General features: G+C 41.6%; 1 protein-coding gene across 1 annotated transcript in view; it reads right to left on the reverse strand.

Annotated features, from left to right (window-relative positions):
- The window catches only part of LOC103119793 (collagen alpha-4(VI) chain-like), a 130,939-nt gene that overhangs the window by 21,157 nt on the left and 88,129 nt on the right, over positions 1-21,653 (reverse strand). The window contains exons 28-34 of the mRNA XM_016191144.2: positions 14,133-14,168; positions 13,965-14,027; positions 11,463-11,525; positions 8,136-8,171; positions 6,446-6,482; positions 4,565-4,576; positions 3,981-4,474 (exon numbers count right to left, since the gene is read on the reverse strand). Coding sequence (XP_016046630.2) covers positions 3,981-4,474; positions 4,565-4,576; positions 6,446-6,482; positions 8,136-8,171; positions 11,463-11,525; positions 13,965-14,027; positions 14,133-14,168 — 741 coding nt within the window. The remainder of the gene's footprint in view (positions 1-3,980; positions 4,475-4,564; positions 4,577-6,445; positions 6,483-8,135; positions 8,172-11,462; positions 11,526-13,964; positions 14,028-14,132; positions 14,169-21,653) is intronic.

Consider the following 21,653-nt stretch of genomic DNA (forward strand, 5'->3'; position numbering starts at 1 on the left):
GACAGACAGACATATAGATAGGCAGATGATAGAGATAGTTCACCCAGGGGATCAGAGGGTGGTGCAGCTGGTTAAGCACTCACATTACAGTGTGCTAGGACCCAGGTTCAATTCCCTGGTCCCCACCTGCAGGGGGAAATCTTCACAAATGGTGAGGCAGGGCTGCAGGTGTCTCTCTGTCTCTCTCTCTTTATCTCCCCTTCCCTTCTCAAGTTCTCTCCATCTCCAATGTTACCTTAAAATTTTGTAAAGCAATATCCAATAATAAATAAATATATTAAAAAGAAATATTAAAGAGAGAGATAGTTCACCTAGTAGGATATGTCCCTTGCCACCATGTCACCCAGCCCTGAGGCTGCCCCCACATGGGAGTACCATGACTTTGGGGGGACTCAGGTGTTTTGGTGTCTCCTCTCCCCACCCCAGCCACACACACAGCCTCTCTCTTTGTATCTCTCCACCTGAAATAAAAATAATGACAATGTTGGCCCAGGAAATGGTGGCACTGCACATAGTCACGGTCCAGGTTCTGAAAAAAACGGAACTATCTGGCCTCCAGTTGGGATCATGGAACAACAAGGAGGGCAAACTGAAAGAGCGGGGAGGAGAGACTGCTAGCGATAGTTACTCCTGTACCAAGAAGGCGGTGATTATCACGCCTAACACTGTGTACCCCAATATGATGTCAGGTGGCCCTGTAGTCTTTTTCTTTCCTTTTCTTTTCTTTTTTTTTTTTTTTACCAGAACCCAACTCAGCTCTGGTTTATGGTGGTGCTGGAGATTGAACCTGGGACCTTGGAGCATCAGGCCTGAAACTCTTTATGTGTCACCATTATGCTGTCTCCCCAGCCCATAATCCTTACAACAATTCTTATCTCCTCTTAAGTAGATGAATAAACAGACTCCAGTGCCAAGTAATGGCCAGATTACAAGTAAGACAAAGCCAGAGTTTGAAGGCTCGCTGCCCAGTTCCCTGCTATAATCGTGGATCCTGTCTGCAGAGAAATAATGGGAAACAGCAGCCCATAAGGGCTCAGTTGTAGGCCATCCATAACCTTCCTGAGAGCACCTGACGACAACTCAACACTTCAAAAAAAACTGATGTCTTCTCACAACTGCTCTGAATTATGAAATTACAGCAAACATTTAAAAATTACCCTTGAATTCCTCTAATCTTCCTCTTAATTTTTCACCTTCTAAAGCTGATTTCCTTCTTGCCTCCATGATAGCCAACATTTCATTCTTTGTATTTTGTTTACATTTTTCTTTTTAGAGAAATATATATATGGCCAGCTCACAAATCTATCTCACTGTAGTGCCATAAAGATAAAATTAATTAATATGTAGAAAGAACATAGAGCACTAAACTCTCCTTCCTGTGTTTCTTGACCTTTCAATTTAAAATCCCACTGCTACTAGAAATTTCCAACCCATATCACATTATTTAACTTTTCTCTATCTCAGTTTCACCATCTGAAAAAATGAGTCCATCAAATACAGAATATAGACTGGTAGCTACAGAAGTAGTCATCATCCTATATCTGCAACCTTGGGAGAACCACTGTAGCTTCCAGTGGAGGAAATGGAGACACACTGGTGGTGGGAACAGTGTGGAATTATACCCCTGTTATCTTATAATTTTGTAAGTCAGTAATAACATTTTTAAAATGGGCTCAAAATAATGGTTATTTCATTGGCTTGTTGGGAGGACTAAACACATCAATAATTGGTAAGTGTTTGGATCAATAATCATGAGCTGTTTCTTTAGGTATTGCTTCATGGGAACATATGCTAGACTTCTTAAAATGAAAAATGAACTATGAAGCCTGGCACACAAACTGTCTTTCCTCTATAATCATCTTTTTTTTTTTTAGACTTTGAAAAATGAGGGCAAACTAAGTTATGTTTTGAGACAAAAGCAAATTGACAGTTTTAATGATGGGATTAGGCAGAAACTATCCAAATGTTATAATCCTGCTTATTTGGGGTTGATAATACTCAATGGATGACTTAAATCCTCTTTTTAATATGGCTCCTAGCCTTCAGGCATGTTTAAATGGACTGGGGAGTGAGAACATCTGTTTATATAATCGTTTCAAATTGAACCACCCACTTGAAAGGAGCACGTAGGTGCTGTTCCAAAAAATAAAATAGCATGGTGGTGAAAGACAAAAGCCCTACAGACAGTCAGAGAGTCCTCAGGCAGAACATTCAGAGGAAAATTACAGGACAAGTCCATTGTTCTAACTGAATTCCCCCGGAAAGAGAGTATGTGCAGAGGAGGTGAAGGGCTGTAATAGGCCCATCTGTAAAGAAATCAGGATTTTCTGAACAGGCCCGAGCAGGGGCTGTCATTTTTTTTATGGTTTCTCTCATCAGTGTCACCAGAAACTAAGTCATCTCTTAGATACGAGCTGGCAAACACCATTTCACACCTGTTCTAAGTTGTTGGATTTCAGACACAAAGTCATTTCTCAGTGTCCTGAGGTGCGAGTATGTCCAAGAAACGGAAAGGAAAGCAGAGCAAAATGACAGATCTCAAGGTTCAAGGATATTTAAGCTGGCAAGTTCTTTTCACATATCATTACACCCTTTGACTCAGGACTTAAAGCAACAAAGAGGGGAAGAACATTATAACAAAGGGCTTTATGTCAGATTCAAACATGTTGTCTGCCCAGGATCCCCTCAGAGAATTGCACTGGTAGAACTACATCTTGAATACCACTCTCCAGATAATTGGGATGATGCCTTACTGAAAACAGGTAATTACAGCAAAAGGGAGCCTCGTCATGACGCTCTCTCTGTTTTAAAACTGAGCAAAGAGAAATTCAGAAAGTCTTCTCCAACATTCCTTTATGAACGATGAAGCAGACAAAGGCAAACGCTAAATCTCTAATGTAAACTCTTGTTTGTTTACAGCCAGTCTTAGTCAATCCATTTCAGGAAGTTACTAAATGTTGTTTCCACAATCACTGCCAACGCATCTCTGTCCAGACATCACGCTAGACAAAAGGGATGGGAACAGGGAGGAAGGAACTCACCCTCCGTCTTTTCGTTCTGTTTCTCATGCTGTCCATCCCTCTCAGTGGTTTGCAAGCTGCCACAATCCTACCTTCTGATTCTTAGTAGCACAGTCACAGCAGTGCCAACTGAATCTCACTTTCTACTTCTACACACTCAACCTTCAGAGAAAATTACATGAACCAATGCAGCTGAATTCATTATTAGGATGAGCCATATGACATTTCCATTTTTTCTTACCAGAACCCTGCTCAGCTCTGGCATATAGTGGTGCGGTGAACTGAACCTGGGGTCTCAGAGCCACAGGTATAAAATTCTCTTTATATAACCATTATGATATCTCCCCAGGTCTAGATACTGGCCTTCATATGACAGACTTCACCTATGTCTTGGTTTTCTCATCTCAAAAATAGACCACCATCTTATTAAGTTTTTTTTGGGGGGTAATTAAATAATGCTTATTAGGCACTTAGCACAGAATAAGCTTTCAAGAATGGCCCCCTGATACTAGTGACAACACACATGATATAGAGTGATCTCTCACACACATCAGTCCCTGGTAAAATCTTCATGTGAAGGATGCTCATTTCTCAAATAATCTTACTTTTATGTGGCACCAGGAAATAAACCAAAGGCCTTCTGCATGTGTGATACCACTGAATGACCGACCACACACACACAGAGACACACACAGACACACAGACACACACACACTTCAGTTTTCTTATGCTACGTCCCTAGAGAGAGGAGAGACAAACACCACAACATGATTCCATCCACTGTCCGTGGAATATACTGATCCCCCCCACCCTGTTCCCCAGAATCATCCATGATATTCCCATGTGGTCCCAGGACTCAAAGCCAGAGGTTTGAGCCTGATGCTTTGTGATGGCGGAATAACACCTCGATGGCCACCCCACCCACTGCAACTCCCCCTCCTCAGCAGCTCATCTTCTCACCAGCAGGGCATCTGGGAGGTTGTGTCCTTCTGTGAATGTGATGACTACAGAAGTGACATCCAGGGCACTGAGCTCCAGGGTGGCAGTGCTGATGGTGTCTGCATCCTGGGCCCAGCCCGCCTGGAAGAACACAGCCACTTTCCTCAGGAGGAGCCCTGAGCGCACACGTTTGAATGTGTGTCTTGCCACAAACCTCATGGCATCCCCGAGGTTCCTGCTGCCAGATGACCGTTCCAGGGGGATTTTCCTGACAGCCAGCAGCAGGTCAGGCTTCCCCTTGTAGTCTGAGAAGCGAATCAGGTGATTGATTCTGTTGTTGTAGGAAACAACGGCCACTCGGGCACCTGTTGGGCAGTTACTCGCACTTATTTCCATCTTCTTCAGCAGAGATAATAAAATGCCTCTCATCCTCTCAAAATCCAACTGGGAGACACCATTTGACATGTCCAGGGCAAAGGCCACTTCCGTGGGGAACACTGGACATTTAGAAACACCTTTGACACAATGAAAGCACAGCTGTAAGATCTGCTGTGATGTTTCTGAACTGGTGAGAATTTGAACGAGCAAGAAGGCAGACTATTTACCTCTTGAGCAAGCTGGAAAAGAAATTTGGGAGAGAAGAGAAGATACTGTTAGTTTAATATATAGTGGTTTTTTTTTTTTTTTGGTAAGTATTTCAATATAAAAACCACGTCCTCTGAGAAATTTTAGTTACAGAACACCCATTCTCTGGCTAGGTATATGGTTCTCTGGAATAAAGGCTGCACTGCTCATGAAGTACCATCTTGCTATTTTTTTGGAATAAGAAAAACTATACCTTCAGCCCTAAAACCCCTTTTCTTTCCTTTTTCCTCTGGCTGAAGCTTAACAGACATCCTGGACCATGAGGTGACCAGGGGAACAGCACCACTGCCCCAATGGCAGAGTAGGACGACCTGCAAAGCCCACACCCTGGAACACTGTGGAGCTTCCCACTTGTAGAGTGATTACTTCCAGGCTTTGACTTGAGGATGTATTTTGTCATTGTGGATCACTGGGGGATGGAGAGAGAGTTTACTGGACAGGCTGCCTGTATTACCAGGAAGTGGCCCAAGGTCAAGTTCCAGTAGCCCATGGGATAAGCTGTGGGAATGGAGGAAGCTTCAGTACTTTGGGGTTTCTCCTTCTCTCTGTCTCTTTCTGTCTGTCTGTCTGTCTGTCTGTCTCTCTCTCTCTCTCTCTCTGCTTCTTTATCTGATTTTTAAAAAGTGACCCTGAAGCAGTGAAATTATGCATGTGCAAGACCTTAGTTGCCTCCCCCCTCCATGGGGGGGAGGTTATGATCAATTGACTTTAATGAATACACTCAACTCTTCTGATATAAATATGTGCACTTACATATTTCTAACACTATGCATACCATGTACCAATTTTAAGTATACAGTTATGTCTACAAGTGGTATATGTTTCATAAACAAAGGGAGTTTAACTTATATATGATCAGCTCTCAGATTCCTCTCCTTTAGGGTCAAAGTGATAGTATTATTATTTATGATTTCCAGGAAGGAGAAAAAAAAACACTTCCAGAATCCCCCTGAATAGTAACTGGATGAGAATGGACAAAACCTGGACGTTAGAGAAAGTGAATGGAACAAATTAACTGTGGCAAAAACCCAGATTGTGCCCAATCGATGTTCTCACCTTATTACCAATAAATGGGGAACTATGTCTAATATAGGAGACAAACAGCTTGTAATACACTGAGGACAATCAACAAATTTCAATCTGGGGCTGTGACAAAGATTTCAAATCTGGGGCTTGAATTTGGTGATTTCTAATTCTATTTTTTTTATTTATTTTTTATTTAAGAAAGGATAAATTAACAAAACCGTAGGGTAGGAGGGGTACAACTCCACACAATTCCCACCACCCAATCTCCATATCCCACCCCCTCCCCTGATAGCTTTCCCATTCTCTGTCCCTCTGGGAGCATGGACCCAGGGTCGTTGTGGGTTGCAGAAGGTGGAAGGTCTGGCTTCTGTAATTGCTTCCCCCATTTTTAAAGCATACATACAAATTTTTTAAAATGGGGCAATTTCTAATTCGGAGCTCACTGTTGACTCCCTTTTCTAGGGAAAAATGAGACCAAAGGACCAAAAGCTACTCTTTTCCTAATTTCAGTAAGAAGCATGGAGATAGACATGCAGGTGTATGATGATCACATTTGATCAGGCTCTGTATCACAGCAGAAGTTTTCCTCATCGTTGAGACGGTCTGCCTCTTGGCCACCTCATTTCTAAGACCACAGTGGAGTTTACTTACCCTAGAGGCACCTTTGCTGAATATACTGATTTATAAAAGGCTTTTCATGGTGGATCATGATGTTAGCTCCCTAATCTCAGTCAAAACCATTGGCGATTTATGCCCCCACCCGCAATCCAGTCCCAATTTACATCAAGACTTCTGTGGTGTCTTTTTCAACTTACGGCATTTTTCTCGTATAAATTCAACCATCTCACAAGGCTGTTAGAAATAAGGGGAAAGAGAAGGAAAACAAAGAAATGTTTAACTTGAAGCATGTTCCTTTTTCAACCCCATTCCCCCACCATAGCTGAGAAATTTTTGTCGCATGAGTACTGCCAGTGCCCATCTGAAGTTTTGTAACTGGCAACAAAAACCCCAAATGTTGCTCCAGCAGATAAAACCATCCAACAAATATACTCTACATCAGAGGATATTTATGACATTTAACGTATTCTATGTGCAGCAGAGTGCCTACAGGACTAGAGGCAGGCAGATAAGAAGTAATTTTTTTTTTTTAAATTCTGCCTCACGCAGTGATGGAGGGCTAGCCAGTCAGCCAAAATGAATCATGAATCTGCTTCGCCATGCACCGGACCCAGGTTCGAGCTGGGCCCCTAGCACACTGGAAGAAACTTCAGCATTGTGCTATCTCTCCCATCTCTTTGTCTCAGTCTTTATCTAGATTTAAAAAAAAAAGTTAGCTAGAAATGGTGATGCACCAGAGATCAACAACAATAACAAAAAGAAGTGATAGATTCAAATCTGGTTTTGAAGAAGTTTAAATTAAAGGTTTTGTGGTCTGGGAGGTGGCATGGTGGAAACTATGTGGAGTTGTACCCCTCTTATCCTATGGTTTTGTTAGTGTTTCCTTTTTATAAATAAATAAAAAAGAAGGGGCCAGGTGGTGGCGCACCTGGTTAAGCAAAAACATTACAGTGTACAAGGTCCCAGGTTCAAGCCCCTGGCCCCCACCTGTAGGGGGAAAGCTGCACAAATGGTGAAGTCGGGCTGCAGGTGTCTCTCTGTCTTCCTCTCCCTCTCTATCTTCCCCACTCCTCTCAATTTCTCTCTATCTCTTCTATCCAATAATAAATAAATACAAATATTACAAAATAAAGAAAGAAAGAAAAAAAGAAAAGAAAAGAAAAGAATGTTGACATCTGACACATGATATCTCTAATTCAATCTCCAGGTTTGCATGTGCCAGAGCGATATTCTGGCTCTGGTTTTCTCCCTCTTCCTCTCTCTCTCTTCTCCCTCTCCCTCCCTCTCTCTTATTAAAAGATAATTGAAGGATCTTTTGCACAGAAGGCAGGAAAATCTTTTGAACTCTTGGACCCCTAGGTCTACAGTTCCTAGAACATCTGTAATGAAGGGCTGCCAGGAAAGACACATTGAAAACCTCGCTAGAAAACTGTCTCTCCCCTTCGCCCCCTTCCTGTCCAGCCTGTTCTCCTCTGCAATCCATCACTTCCTTGGTTGCCTCCACTTCCCACCTGCCTCAGAAGTGTTTTTGTATTTGGCAGAGATGAAAAAAATCAGCTTAACCTTTAAGATTGCCTTCAGCTGTTCCCATAAGACGCAAAGGCCTATACCATATCCTATTGTGACTTAGAAGCACTTTACAAACAATTTTTGAACTTTAGAAAAAGGTTTATTTCAGAAAGATAGTAGCTTCAAAGTCTTTCTTCTTATATCTATAAATGTCAAATCGATTTGGTTATAACAGTACAGAATGAAGTCTACGAACTTAAAGTTCTAAGAGAATTTATAAGAGAAAATACTAGAGAATTTGTACAGCTTCTGATTTTACATAAAAGAGGAGAAAACTGTTATGAAAACAAACAGTAAAGAATTAAAATCTTCACCTACCGTCATACCAATCAAACCTTTGGGGCCCTTGATGCCCTAGAAAAAAACAAATTTTTGTTTAAAAATGCAAAACTCTGTCCTAGATGATCTCACTTCTAGGTGGAAATTAAGCAGCAAGTACAGTAAGAGAAAACATGAGGTGAAAGTTGGACTGGGTGTGGTGGACTGAACCAAAGCAAAGGACTCTGGGGAAGGAGGGTCAGGGGTGGGATAGAGGGGTTCTGGGGCCCTGTTGCATAGTAGTGGAAAAGGACGTAGGCTGGGGGAGAGAATGTCCTGGACATGAGGTTGTACCTATGTGTAACAACTGTACTGTAAACCATTAACCCAACCATAACATTTGGAAAAAAACAGGATTCTGAGATCCAATATATTACTCTCCAGATTTTCCAAGAGATTCTGAGAAATTTCTCCACAGCAAATATACCAACCATTGGCCTTTACTACTGGCCCCAGAGTTCTGACTCCTTAAGGAAAAAGTTCAAAGTGCCTAGAAGTTTGCCCCAGAAATAAAAGTCCAAGAGGTTAAGGCAGGTAATATATAAGGATTTCTAAAAGACTAGATCACTTTGAGACCAAACCACAGTACAGGATTAGATTTGGGAAATGTCATTCAACATCTCAGGACCTTTGAAATTACTACCCTGCAGAATCTAAATAACAAAGATCTTTGGATGGCCATAATGCTTTGAGTCAGGTTTTTTTTGGCCATCCAAAGATCTTTGTTATTTAGACTCTGCAGGGTAGTAATTTCTGGCCTTGCTCACTATAATCATCTTGGTCTTTGCTTCTTGATCTGTTAAATGAGTATGTCTTGTCTCCAAAAATAAAACTAATTCTGATTTCAACATATCTCTCCAGTAAACACTAAACTGCAGTGAGACCACAACACCAAGCCCGTAACTGACCTACTGTGGAGTGACGGTTTGGTCTCATAGGATGAGGCATAGGGCAGAACAAAAGCCTAACAATATTGTGAGTCATAAGAAACATCTTCTGTCATTCAGAGAACTAAGACAGATTTCTCATACACACTTGGCTTTTATCCATATCCTGGCTCACAAATCCCAAAAGATTGAAGTTTCTTATTATTGTGTATGTGATAAATGCATCTCTTGTTGTGTCAATAACAGTAGCATAGATAACACCCAAAGACGGGAGATAGTCACCAGAGCAACCAAGGTGAACAGAAGGTCAGAGCTCCCAGTCCCACACCCCAGGATTTGGGGGAAGAAAGCAGGCTTGGGAACTGGGATCGATAGCTACCAGTGAGTTCATTAGTAATGCCTGTGCAATGAAGCCTCCACTAAAAACTCAAATGAAATACACAGGCTGAGTCTCTGATATGCTGACTCGCTTAAAAGCCTAGTCCAGGGAGAGTAAAATCAACCAGTGGCACAGCTATATGCAAACAATGTCAAAGGCCACAAAATATGGTGAGGGTGTGCGTGATACAGCAAATCCTAACAAAGGGATTTTTCAAAGTTAACCCAGCTGCCAAACAATGTGATTACTGCAATAACTATCTATTGTCTTCTTAAACCCTAAGACAACAGGAATCTCCAGCTTCCTCTATAGAGCCTATGTTTCTCCCAATCCTGGAACCTCTGGGGTGGGGCTCACTTCCCTGCATGCTTTTCTCAAGTCAGGCCAAATGATGTCGCATCTTCGGATTCCAACCTAATCAATGCAACCAGTACCGTCTCAGCATGCTTCACCTCAGACTGTGTACAGAGACATCAGGCATGGATTGCCAACCCTTCACCCACATCACTCGGGTGAGACCTTTCCTTTCATGGTATTCTCTAATTCCATTCCAGGGGGTTCACTTCCTAACAAAGTCCCAAAACCTAGATATAGGCCAGGTCCTGTAAGATAGAGCATATGTTCACATGTATCCATAAATTAGGGCAAAATATATACCTGAAAGCAAAAATACACAATAGTCTGTAGTGAGTCAGTATCAAGTTCATAATGAAATAGTGTCCACTTCGACATAGATACCCTCCTCACCTACTTCCTATTACAGTTCTCTTACTTACTACAAAGCTAACCTTAGCAAAGCAGGGACTGCAAAAGCTGGGTAAGGGCAAAAAAAAAACTCAAATGAGAGAATTTTGGCATCTGGACTGATGATCACGTGAAGATCTGGGAGAAACAAAACGTCTGCTGAGGGCACAGAAGCTCTGCACTTCCCCACATCCTCCCTGTGCACCTCTTCTATCTGGATGTTCCTGAGCTGTAGTCTTTCTTTTTCTTTTTCTTTTTATTTATTACTGGATAGAGGCAGAGAGAAATTGAAAGGGAGGGGGAAGATAGAGAGGGAGACAGAGAGACACCTGCAACCCAGCTTCACCACTCGTGAAGCTTTCCCCCTGCAGGTGGGGGGCCAGGGGCTTGAACCTGGGTCCTGTTGCACTGTAGTTATAGTCTTTCTAATAAATGGATTATCTGGTGAGGAAATAGGTCCCTTGAGTTCTGTGAAACACTCTAGCAAATTAACAGAACCTGAGCGAGGTGGGGACGGGATATCTCCTGGGAACCTTTGATTCATAGCTTGCTTATTATGATGGGCATCGGAAGTCTGAGGAGGGGTTGGGGGAGGCTCCAAAGTGCAGCAGGTTGGATGGAAGTACAGGTAACCATTTGGGGCCTGGCAATGTGTCAAGAGCACATCTTGAGAGAATGGGTCTTAACCTGTATGTAGATTTTGTGCTGTATCTGCAGAGAGAGTGCCAGAACTGATTTCCCAGACATCCCCCTCGTGTCCAAGGTTCACTTTCTGATGCTGTGCGATCTCCCCACACCCTATCCCCCTGGAAGCTGATGTCAGAGAACCCACCACACAAACCTCAGTCTTTCCTCTCATCCCAAATGACTTTCCAGGAGACTAAAAAGCACATTTGTGAGTTGGCAACATTGTCAGTTGTGCTAAGATTAAATAAATGTCATATTTGGTGTTCTGCTAAGATTAAATAAATGTCATATTTCGTTAGGATTTTCTTCCGGCTTTTGCATGAATGTTGTTGCTCTTCTTGTTTAAATGGATAAATTTGCTCTCCGGTGAGTTTTATGCATCATTTTACGTATTTACAGAGATTCCTAAATCTCCAGTTACTCTAATATTTTTCCCAGGTTCAAGTGAAAAGTATATACTGAATAAATATACTGTGCAAGGATTAAAGATAATATCATCCTCAAAAGAAGAGTCTATATAGATACTCTTGTGTCCCAAATGTTCGCTTTTGCCTATAGTTGCCTCTTATCAGATCCTTATTCATGTCTACACAAAGGCAAAAAAATAAAAGGAAGAACAATCTATATTACCACTGGTCCTGGTGGGCCTTGATCACCCGGAGTTCCAGCAAGTCCAGGAAAACCAGCACTGCCCTGCAAGTGACCAAATCAAAGAAATGAGTCTCTTACCTTAAACACAATTTAATATTTTAAAGCTACCAGAGTCACAATGTCAATAATAGTTAAGGTCAAGTCTGCTTTTGGACCAGTTTATATGCTGTGATCAGTGGAACAGAACATAACTAGCAAGAAAACAGGTCATTTTTTTTTTCCTCCTCCAGGGTTATTGCTGGGCTCGGTGCCTGCACCATGAATCCACCACTCCTGGAGGCCATATTTTTTTCCCCCTTTTGTTGCCCTTGTTGTAGCTTCGTTGTGGTTATTATTATTGCCCTTGTTGACGCAATTCGTTGTTGGATAGGACAGAGAGAAATGGAGGAGGGGAAGACAGAGAAGGGGAGAGAAAGATAGACACCTGCAGACCTGCTTCACCGCCTGTGAAGCGACTCCCCTGCAGGTGGGGAGCCGGGGGCTCGAACCGGGATCCTTACGCCGGTCCCTGCACTTTGTGCCACATGTGCTTAACCCACTGCGCCACCGCCCGACCCCCGAAAACAGGTCATTTTTATGGGAACCATCTAAATTGCCCTGTATGTGTGTTTTAGCCAACATATGTTTACATATACAAACACACATCTACCAACAAGTCCTGGAAGAGTGACTCAATACTAAGTTGAGCTTGCAGTCATGCAGCTGTAAGAATGCAGGAAGCCTGCACTGAGAGGCTGGCATGAGGAGAAAGGCAAAGTTCCTCCACCATCTTCTGGTCTTTAGTGCCTTGGAAAAGGGACGTGTTCACTATGGACTCACTGATAATCTTACAATTATTTGAACTCAAGTAGAATCGCCTACATTTAGCTTATACTTTATCTTTTTTGTTAACAGAGAGATAAATTCAGCTGAGCTGGGCAGGATTAGTCAGCAATAGGGCAAGTCAGGCACACGTCAAAATATGAATGTGCCAATCACTCACTGAGCTCCTAGATATATATATATTCTTCTTTCTTTTCTTTTTTCCATATTGAACAACAGTTCATGTCCTTTTCCTAGAAATATCTATCAGCCCAATATCTCACCAATATCTATCAGCCCAATTCTACGGAGGTGTTAAGATAGTCACAAGCTTACTCATTCCATAAAGAACTTACAGTGATTCTGGTTCCTTGAGATTAAATATTCAGAACCTGAAGAAATGGATTTTTAACGGTAGACTCTATAAAGCACAGTGAAAATATGTCTCCAATATTACCAATGTCATGGATACATTCTGTTAAGTTTAGTCTTAAAATAGCTAGGAAAACTACTGTTCAGAAGAATCTTAAAGCAAGAAGGCAGGACCTTAGAAAAAATAGGCAAATATATATAAACATAGGTAGGTAGTTATAGAAATAATAGTTCACTTGTGTCTGTGACTTTGGGGAAACTGCAGTTTCCAATAGAGAGAATGGGGATACAGAACTCTGGTGGTGGGAATGGTGTGGAATTATACGCATTATCTCATAATTTTGTAAATCAATAATCCGAAGTTTAAAAAGAATAAGCGGGAGTCGGGTGGTAGCACAGCAGGTTAAGCGCATGTGGTGCAAAGCACAAGGACCAACATAAGGATCCTGGTTCGAGCCCCTGGCTCCCCACGTACCAGGGAGTTGCTTCACAGACGGTGAAGCAGGTCTGCAGGTGTCTGTCTTTCTCTCCCCCTCTCTGTCTTCCTCTCCTCTCTCTATTTCTCTCTGTCCTATCCAACAATAATGACAACAAACACAGTAATAACTACAACAACAATGGAAACAACAAGGGCAACAAAAAGGAAATAAATATTTTTAAAAATCTTAAAAAAAAAAAAAAGAAGAAGCAAGGTTTGTTCTGAATCTAAAATAGTACCTTTCCATATGACATCTAGATTTACACAAGATGAAGATATCCTCAAACCTATTCTTTGAAAGACTGATTTTGTGGAACTGAGAATCTAACTTGGGTTTTCTGTTGTTATGTTTTGGTGAGATGCACTTGCATTAAGAAGAGCAATAAGAACAGGGTTTGGTAGGAAGTAGTCTAACCTAAGGAAAGTGTGGGCTGTGTTCACTGAAGAAGACACAGGCTTCCTAGCCCTGCCCCACTAGGGAAAGATAGAAACAGGCTGGGAGTATGGATGGACCTGCCAATGCCCACGTTCAGCAGAGAAGCAATTACAGAAACCAGACCTTCCACCTTCTGCATCCCATCATAAGCCTGGGTCCATACTCCCAGAGGGTTAAAGAATAGGAAAGCTATCAGGGGAGGGGATGGGATACGGAGATCTGGGGGTGGGAATTGTACCCTTCTTACCCTACTGTCCTGTGAATCATTATCAAAATAATAAAAATGAAAATAAAACGGAGAAGTTCTCTAATGAAAGGTTGAAAGGGCTCCTGGAGTGTGCAGAATGTTACAGTCTGGACCCCACAGATCTCAGGGAATGTCTGAGGTTCTTACCCTTTTCCCTCTGATGCCCTTTGCCCCTTTCTCTCCTATGTGGCCTGGGTCACCATCTTCTCCCTCAATAGAAGAAAAAGCAAAACTTTGAGTGTAAAGGAAATAAAGTGCAAAAAACCCCATACATGTTGCATACCAGTTGCCAGGCCCAGAAAGGTGACTCCTTACATGTGCACCAGGAGAGCCAGGAAAGCCAGGGTCACCCTAATGTGAGAAATGAGATAAGGTCTTGGTTAGTGTCATATGATTAAGTCTCTCTTTTTTTTTTTTTTTGACGTTTCCTGCGGTAGTAGAGGTGGAGGGAAGAAACTATCACTTTGAGGAGACAGATTTTAAACAAGTACCAGAAAAAAAAAAAAAACAGAAACAGCTATTATCATCTTTTTCTTTTCATTTTATTAGGGGGGGTTAATGGTTTGGTTGTGGACACATCAATACCCTACAGTACTTTTCACACCTTTTTTGAAATATTTCTATTTATTATTGCATACAGACAGAGAGGAATTGAGAGCAGAGGAGGAGATAGAAAGGGAAAGAGACAGAGAGACACCTGCAGCCCTACTTCACCACTCATGAAGTTTTCTCCCCCCTGCAGGTGAGGAGCAGGGGCTTGAACCTGCATCCTTGTGCACTGCAATGTATGTTCTTAGCCAGGTGCACCACCACCAGGCCCCCTTTTCATACCTTTCCACTCAACTCTCCCCAGAAACTCTTGGTTTGGTGCAGCTCACCCCACCCAGTCCAAGTTTTGCTTTGTATTTTCATTTCCTGGCCTTGTTTCTTAAGTTCCACCTATAAGTGAGATGATCTGGTATTTGTACTTCTCTTTTCCACTTATTTCACTAAACATAACAACAGCTGTTACCTTGAGTTACTCCCAACTGGTCACATTTTATTTCTATAATTCAATATGAAACAACTTACAAGTAATCAATTTACAAACTAATTCATCCCCTCCTTGATATGCTGATATAAACAATGAAACATCCTTCTCCTTATTTATTTATCCTTGTTGATTATTGTTTTATTATTATTATATGACAGCTGTAGTCTCACAAGTACAACCTTTTGTCTTTGCAAACTAGGTGTTTGCACACCACCTAGGTCCTCCCTCCTCCAGCACAGCGCACTGGGTCCTCAAAAGCCCACTCAACCCCTGCCCCCCAGTCCTTGACCTTGCTGCAACATAGCATGCTGAGTCCAGGATTTGCTCTACATTTTGCTTCCTTTTCCTTGTTTTGTAAATTCCGCCCATAACCGATATAACAATCTAGCATTTGTCCTTTTCTTTCTGACTGATCTGACTTAGCATGCTTCCTTCAAGTTACATTCAAGATGAGGCAAAGGAGATGGCTTCATCATTGTCTTTAGCTGAGAACAATTCCATTGTGTAAATATAACACAGCTTTCTTAACCACTCATCTATGGCTGGGTATTTGGGTTGCCTTATGTTTGAGCTATTAAAAATAGAGCTGCTGGGGCTGGGTGTTGGCACACCTGGTCGAGTGTACATGTTACAGTGTGCCAGGACCCAGGTTTGAGTCCCCGGTCCCCACCTGCAGGGGGAAGCTTTATGAGTGGTGAAGCAGGACTGCGGATATCTCTCTGTCTCTCTCTCTCTCTCTCTCTATCACCCCCTTCCGTCTCAATTTCTGGCTGTGTCTATCCAATAAATAAATAAAGATTTTTAAAAAATAAAGTTACTTTGAACATAGTGTGCAAAGATCTCCTGAGATAGGTGTTTTTGTTTTCTTTGAATAGATCCCCAAAAGAGGAATTGTCAGCTTATGAGGCACAATTCCAGCGTTCTGAGGAATCTCCAGATTGTTCCAAGGAACTGAACCAATTTCATTCCTAGCAACAGTGTAAAAGGGCTGCCCTACCCCCACCCCCCAACATCCTTGCCAGAATTTGTTGTTGCTCTCCCCCCACACACACACCAGAATTTGTTGTTGCTCTCTCTCTTTCAATGCATGTCATTCTCACAGCTGTGACGTGGGATTTCATCTATTTTTCTTTGCATTTCTCTGATAATCAGAGACTGAGTATTGCTTCATATGTCTGCTGGCCATCTGAATAGTCTCCTCAGTGAAGACGCCATAGGTTTCTTCTCTCCAATTTCTAATAGTGTTGCTTGTTTTTATGTTATTGAGTCTTGTGAACTCTTTATATATTTTGATTATTAGCCCCTTGTCTGATGCATGACATGCTGTAAGGATCTTCCCCCATTCTGGAGGGTGTTGTTCTATTTTGATGATGTTTCCCTTTTCTGTGCGGAAGTTTTTCAATTGTAGGCAGTCCATTGGTTTTTGTTATCTTTGTTGATGGACTTGAATTTTTTCAACGATGTTTCCAAGAAAACATCAGGAAATGTTCTGCTAATGTATTTGATGGTTTCTGGTATGTATTTGATGGTTTCTGGTCTAACATCCAAGACTTTGATCCATGTAGAGTTGACTTTTGTTCATGTTACCATGTGATTGTCCTGTTTCTTCCTTATGCACATCTTAACCCAATTTTCCCAGAACCATTTGATGAAAAGACTCTATGTTTTGGGTCCCTTGCCAAAAATTAATTATCTGTAGGTACAAGGGATGGTTTGGGGCCTCTAAATTCTATTCTACAAAAAAAAAGTATACACAGAAAAACCTAAAAAAATCAGCAGGAAGCTCTAGGAAATTATAAGGCAATGTAGTAAGGTGTGAGACTTAAAAAAATGAACACACAAAAGTCAGTGGCATTCTTCTATGAAAACAGTTAGAAGAAGAAGAAATCCAGAAATTAATTCCTTTACTATAGCAACAGAAACAATAAAATGTCTAGGAATGAGGCTAACAAAAGAAGTGAAAGACTTATAGGTTGAAAATTATGAGTCACTATTATAAGGAAATAGAAAAAGACACAAATAAGTGGAAAGATATTCCATGTTCATGGGTTGGAAGAATTAACACCATCAAAATGAATATAATTCCCAGAGCTATCTACAAATTTAATGCAATCCCCATCAAGATCCCAACCACAGTTTTTAGGAGAATAGAACAAATGCTACAAATGTTTACCTGGAACCAGAAAAGACCTAGAATTGCCAAAACAGTCGTGAGAAGAAAGAACAGAACTGGAGGCATCACACTCCCAGATCTCAAACTGTATTTTAGGGTCAATGTAATCAAAACAGTTTGGTACTGGAACATGAATAGACAACACTGACCAGTGGAATAGAACTGAGATCCTAGAAATAATCCCCCACACCTATAGACATCTAATTTTTGACACAGATGCCCAGACTATGAAATGGGAAAAGCAGAGTCTCTTCAACAAATGGTGTTGGAAAAATTGGGTTGAAACATGCAGAAGAATGAAACTGAATGACTGTATTTCACCAAACACAGAAGTAAATTCCAAATGGATTAAGGACTTGGATGTTACACCAGAAACTATCAGATACTTAGAGGAAAATATTAGCAGAACTCTTTTCTGTCAAATTTTAAAGACATATTCAATGATACAAATCCAATTACAAACAAAACTAAAACAAAAATAAACCAATGGGACTACATAAAATTAAAAGGCTCTGCACAGCAAAAGAAATCACCACCCACACAAAAATACCCTTTACAGAATGGGAAAAGATATTTACATGCCATACATCAGACAAGAGGCTAATAACCAAAGTATATAAAGAGCTCACCAAACTCACCAACAAAAAAAAACAAATGACCCCATCCAAAAATGGGGAGAGGATAGCAGAATATTCATCAAAGAAGAGATCCAAAAGACCAACAAACATATGAAAAAAGATCCAAGTCATTAATTGTCCGAGAGATGCAAATAAAGACAACGAGATACTTCTTTCCTGTGAGAATGTCATATGTCAGAAAAGGCAGCAGCAACAAATACTGGAGAGACTGTGGGGACAAGGGAACCCTCCTGCTGATAGGAATGTCAATTGGTCCAATCCCTGTGGAGAGCAGTCTGGAGTACTCTCAGAAGGCTAGAAGCAGTCCTACCTAAGGATCCTGTAGTTCTTCTCCTGAGGATATAGCCCAACGAAACAAACACACCCATCCAAAGAGATCTGTACACAGCAGCACAATTTGTAATAGCCAAAACCTGGAAGCAACCCAGGTGTCCAACAACAGATGAGTGGCTGAGCAAGTTGTTGTATATATATAATGGAATACTACTCAGCTATTAAAAATGGTGAATTCACCTTCTTCATCTCATCTTGGATGGAACTTGAACAAATCACATGAAGTGAGGTAAGTCAGAAAGAGAAGGAAGAATATGGGATGATCTCACACATAGACAGAAGTTGAGCTTTTTCAGACACTAAGTTGCAGATGCTACCATGACGCCAACCTGACTTCCCTGAGCAGACAACCTCACCAATGTATCCTGGAACCTCACCTCTCTGGAGCCCTGTACTACTAGGGAAAGATAGAAATGGGCTGGGATTATGGACTGACCTGCCAACGCCCTTGTTCAGCAGAGAAGTAATTACAGAAGCCAGACCTTCCACATTCTGCACCCCATAATGATCCTGGGTCCATCATTCCCAGAGAGATAAAGAATCGGAAATCTGTCAAGGGAGGGGATGGGATACAGAACTCTGGTGGTGGGAATTGTGTGGAATTGTACCCCTCTTATCCTATGGTCTTGTTTGTATTTTTTATTTTATAAATAATTTTTTTAAAAAAAGAAGTTGAAAAATAAGTTCAGAAGTGAAAACACTAAGCAGAACTTGGGCTGGAGTTGGTGTGCTGCACCAAAGTAAAAGACTCTGAGGTGGGGGGAGGGTTCAGGTGCTGGAACATGATGGCAGAGGAGGACCTAGTGGGGGCTGAATTGTTATGTGAGGAACTGGGAAATGTTACGCATGTACAAACTATTGTGTTTTATTGTTGACAGTAAACTATTAATCCTCCAATAAAGAAATTTAAAAAAAAAAACTGTTTTCAGTTGCTAACTAAAGGCAAATGCTATACCATGAAAGGCAGGTCAGCAGGCAAACAAACCATCATGCCTGAGTCCTGAGTTGGATTCCCAACACCACAAATGCCACATGTGTTTGTTAGGCATTTTCCATGTCAAATGACACTAAGAAATCAGACTTGTCTGTGGCTATCCCTTCTTGAACACTCAGTCTCATCTGAGTTTACAAGTTAGGCAGGATTGGGCTTGGATAGTACTTGGATAGGAGAAATCAGATTTAGTGATGCTTGTGTAATAGAGAAACTTAAAGAGGAAAAAAACAAGTTTGGCTTCATAATGTTTGGAAGTGGAAAGTTCTTAAAGCAACAGAAATATTTGTGCTTCTCAGTATGTTTAATAGTTGCCTTAAATTCCTGTCTTAGTGGTCCAGGAGGTGGCGCAGTGGATAACGCATTGGACTCTCAGGCATGAGGTCCTGAGTTCAATCCCCAGCAGCACATGTACCAGAGTGATGTCTGGCTCTTTCTCTCTCCTCCTATATTTCTCATTAATAAATAAATAAAAATATTTTAAAAATTCCTGTCTTAAAATCTTTATTGATTGAATATGTAGGAATCTCTGCTATAGTTAACCTTAATTATTCATGACTTAATGGCAATTATTAAAATATCAAAGAAAGAAAAAAAAAAGGAATGACTGTGTGCCCTGCTTGAGGAACAGCAAGGCAGAATGAAGGAGAAACAGCAGGGGAGGAACAGCAGGGAAGCCCAGTTCACAGGGGACCAGATTGTGTGAAGCCATTAAGTAGGCCATGCTGACAACAGACTTGATGGATGAAATTGGCAGTCACAGTCTGGCTTTGAATAAAAGAATGACAATGGTCAGAATATATGTTGAAAAGTTGCTCTGATTCTTGTGTTAAAAACTGACTGAATGAAGCAGGGGCAGAAGCAGGGAGCCAGCTGAGCAGCTGCTGCAGCAGTACTGGCAGAAAAGCATCTTATCTCGGCCAAGAGAGTAGAAATGGTGTCGAGAAGTCATGAAACGCAGGGGCCAGGCGGTAGCAGACCTGGTTAACTGCACACATTACATTGTCCAAGGACCCAGGTTCAAGCCTCTGGTTCCCACTTGTAGAGGGAGAGTTCCACGACTGGCTAAGTAGGGCTGCAGGTGTTTCTCTGTCCCTCTCCCTCTCTAATTCCCCCTCCCCTTTAACTTCTGTCTCTAATAAATAAATAAATAAAATATTTTTAAATATGGAGAAGTAGTGGTAGCAATGAAATGCTAGACATATTTTCTTTCCTTCCTTTTAATTTCAGATCGACTGTTTCACCATTTATGAAGCTTCCTCTAGAGTCATTCAAGCTGCTGCTACTAGGTGGCAACAGGGGCTTGAACCCGAGTACTCACACATGGAAACGTGTGTACTCTACTGGGTGAGCTAGCTCCCGTCCCCAGGCATACTTCCCAGATAGACTCACAATTATATGTTGATGGATTAAGGGTAAGAGGTGAGAGAAAAAGACTTATAAAAGATGCAGTGATGTGATGGGGAAGGCTGGAGGAAGGGCAGATTATCAGGAGCCTCAAATTTGACTACCAGATAGTCGACATTTTAAAGGATTATTCCTAGGAGTTCTGATGGAATTGTGGTCATATCTATAAAGGATGGTTTAGATATATAACCTAAAATATGTGTGTGTGAGACAAATATGGTATCTGATGCTCAGTTCAAAGAACTGGTCATGGGGGAGTCAGGCGGTAGCGCAGCGGGTTAAGCGCACGTGGCGCAAAGCTCAAGGACCAGTGGAAGGATCCCGGTTCGAGCCCCCGGCTCCCCACCTGCAGGGGAGTTGCTTCACCAGCAGTGAAGCAGGTCTGTAGGTGTCTGTCTTTCTCTCCCCCTCTCTGTCTTCCCCTCCTCTCTCCATTTCTCTCTGTCCTATCCAACAAGGACAACAACAATAACTACAACAATAAAACAGCAAGGGCAACAAAAGGGAATAAATAAATAATAATAATAATCTTTTTTAAAAAAAGAACTGGGCATGGAATGGATATTCAATAAATACAACTGAATGAGAATACTTGAATAAGTATGTTTAAATGAGTGAAATTAGAAGGTGATAGTATCAACAAGACACAATTTAGTGAAATGGTTAACATGATTATCTGCTGAAAATGTGGAAGAGAAAGCAGGTCTTGGAGGAGTTGAGGGCAGAGAAGAAGGTGTGACAGAGTGGGCTCAGGAGAGGAGGAAAGTAAGCATACTAAGAAAGCATTCTTCACTGACCACTTAACACTAAGGTTCATTTAAAAGGAGACTATTAAGTATTACTCAGGCAAGTGTCACCTGAATCTGTGTGTCACAGTGTTAGCCTTAAAACACAATCATCTTTGTGCTTAACTCAAACATGCACATGCAGAAAACCACGCTCAGGACTGAGCCGTGTGCATCTGGTTGAGCACACGTGTTACAGTGTGCAAGGACCTGGGTTTGAGCCCCCAGTCCCCACCTGCAGGGGAAAAGCTTTGCAAGTGGTGAAGCAGTGTTGCAATAGTCTGTCTCTCTCCCTCTGTGTCACCCCCTTCCCTCTCAATTTATGGCTGTCTCTATCCAATAAATAAAAACAAAAGCAAAAAAAAAACCAGTAAAAGAAAATCATGTTTGACCTAGCACTGCCTTACTATGCAAGCGCTCCCCTAGAGAAAGAAGATTTCATTTGCCAGATGATGCTTTAATAGGCTAGCTTCTCC

Source organism: Erinaceus europaeus, chromosome 21, assembly GCF_950295315.1.
Source record: "Erinaceus europaeus chromosome 21, mEriEur2.1, whole genome shotgun sequence".
Classification (NCBI taxonomy): Eukaryota; Metazoa; Chordata; class Mammalia; order Eulipotyphla; family Erinaceidae; genus Erinaceus; species Erinaceus europaeus.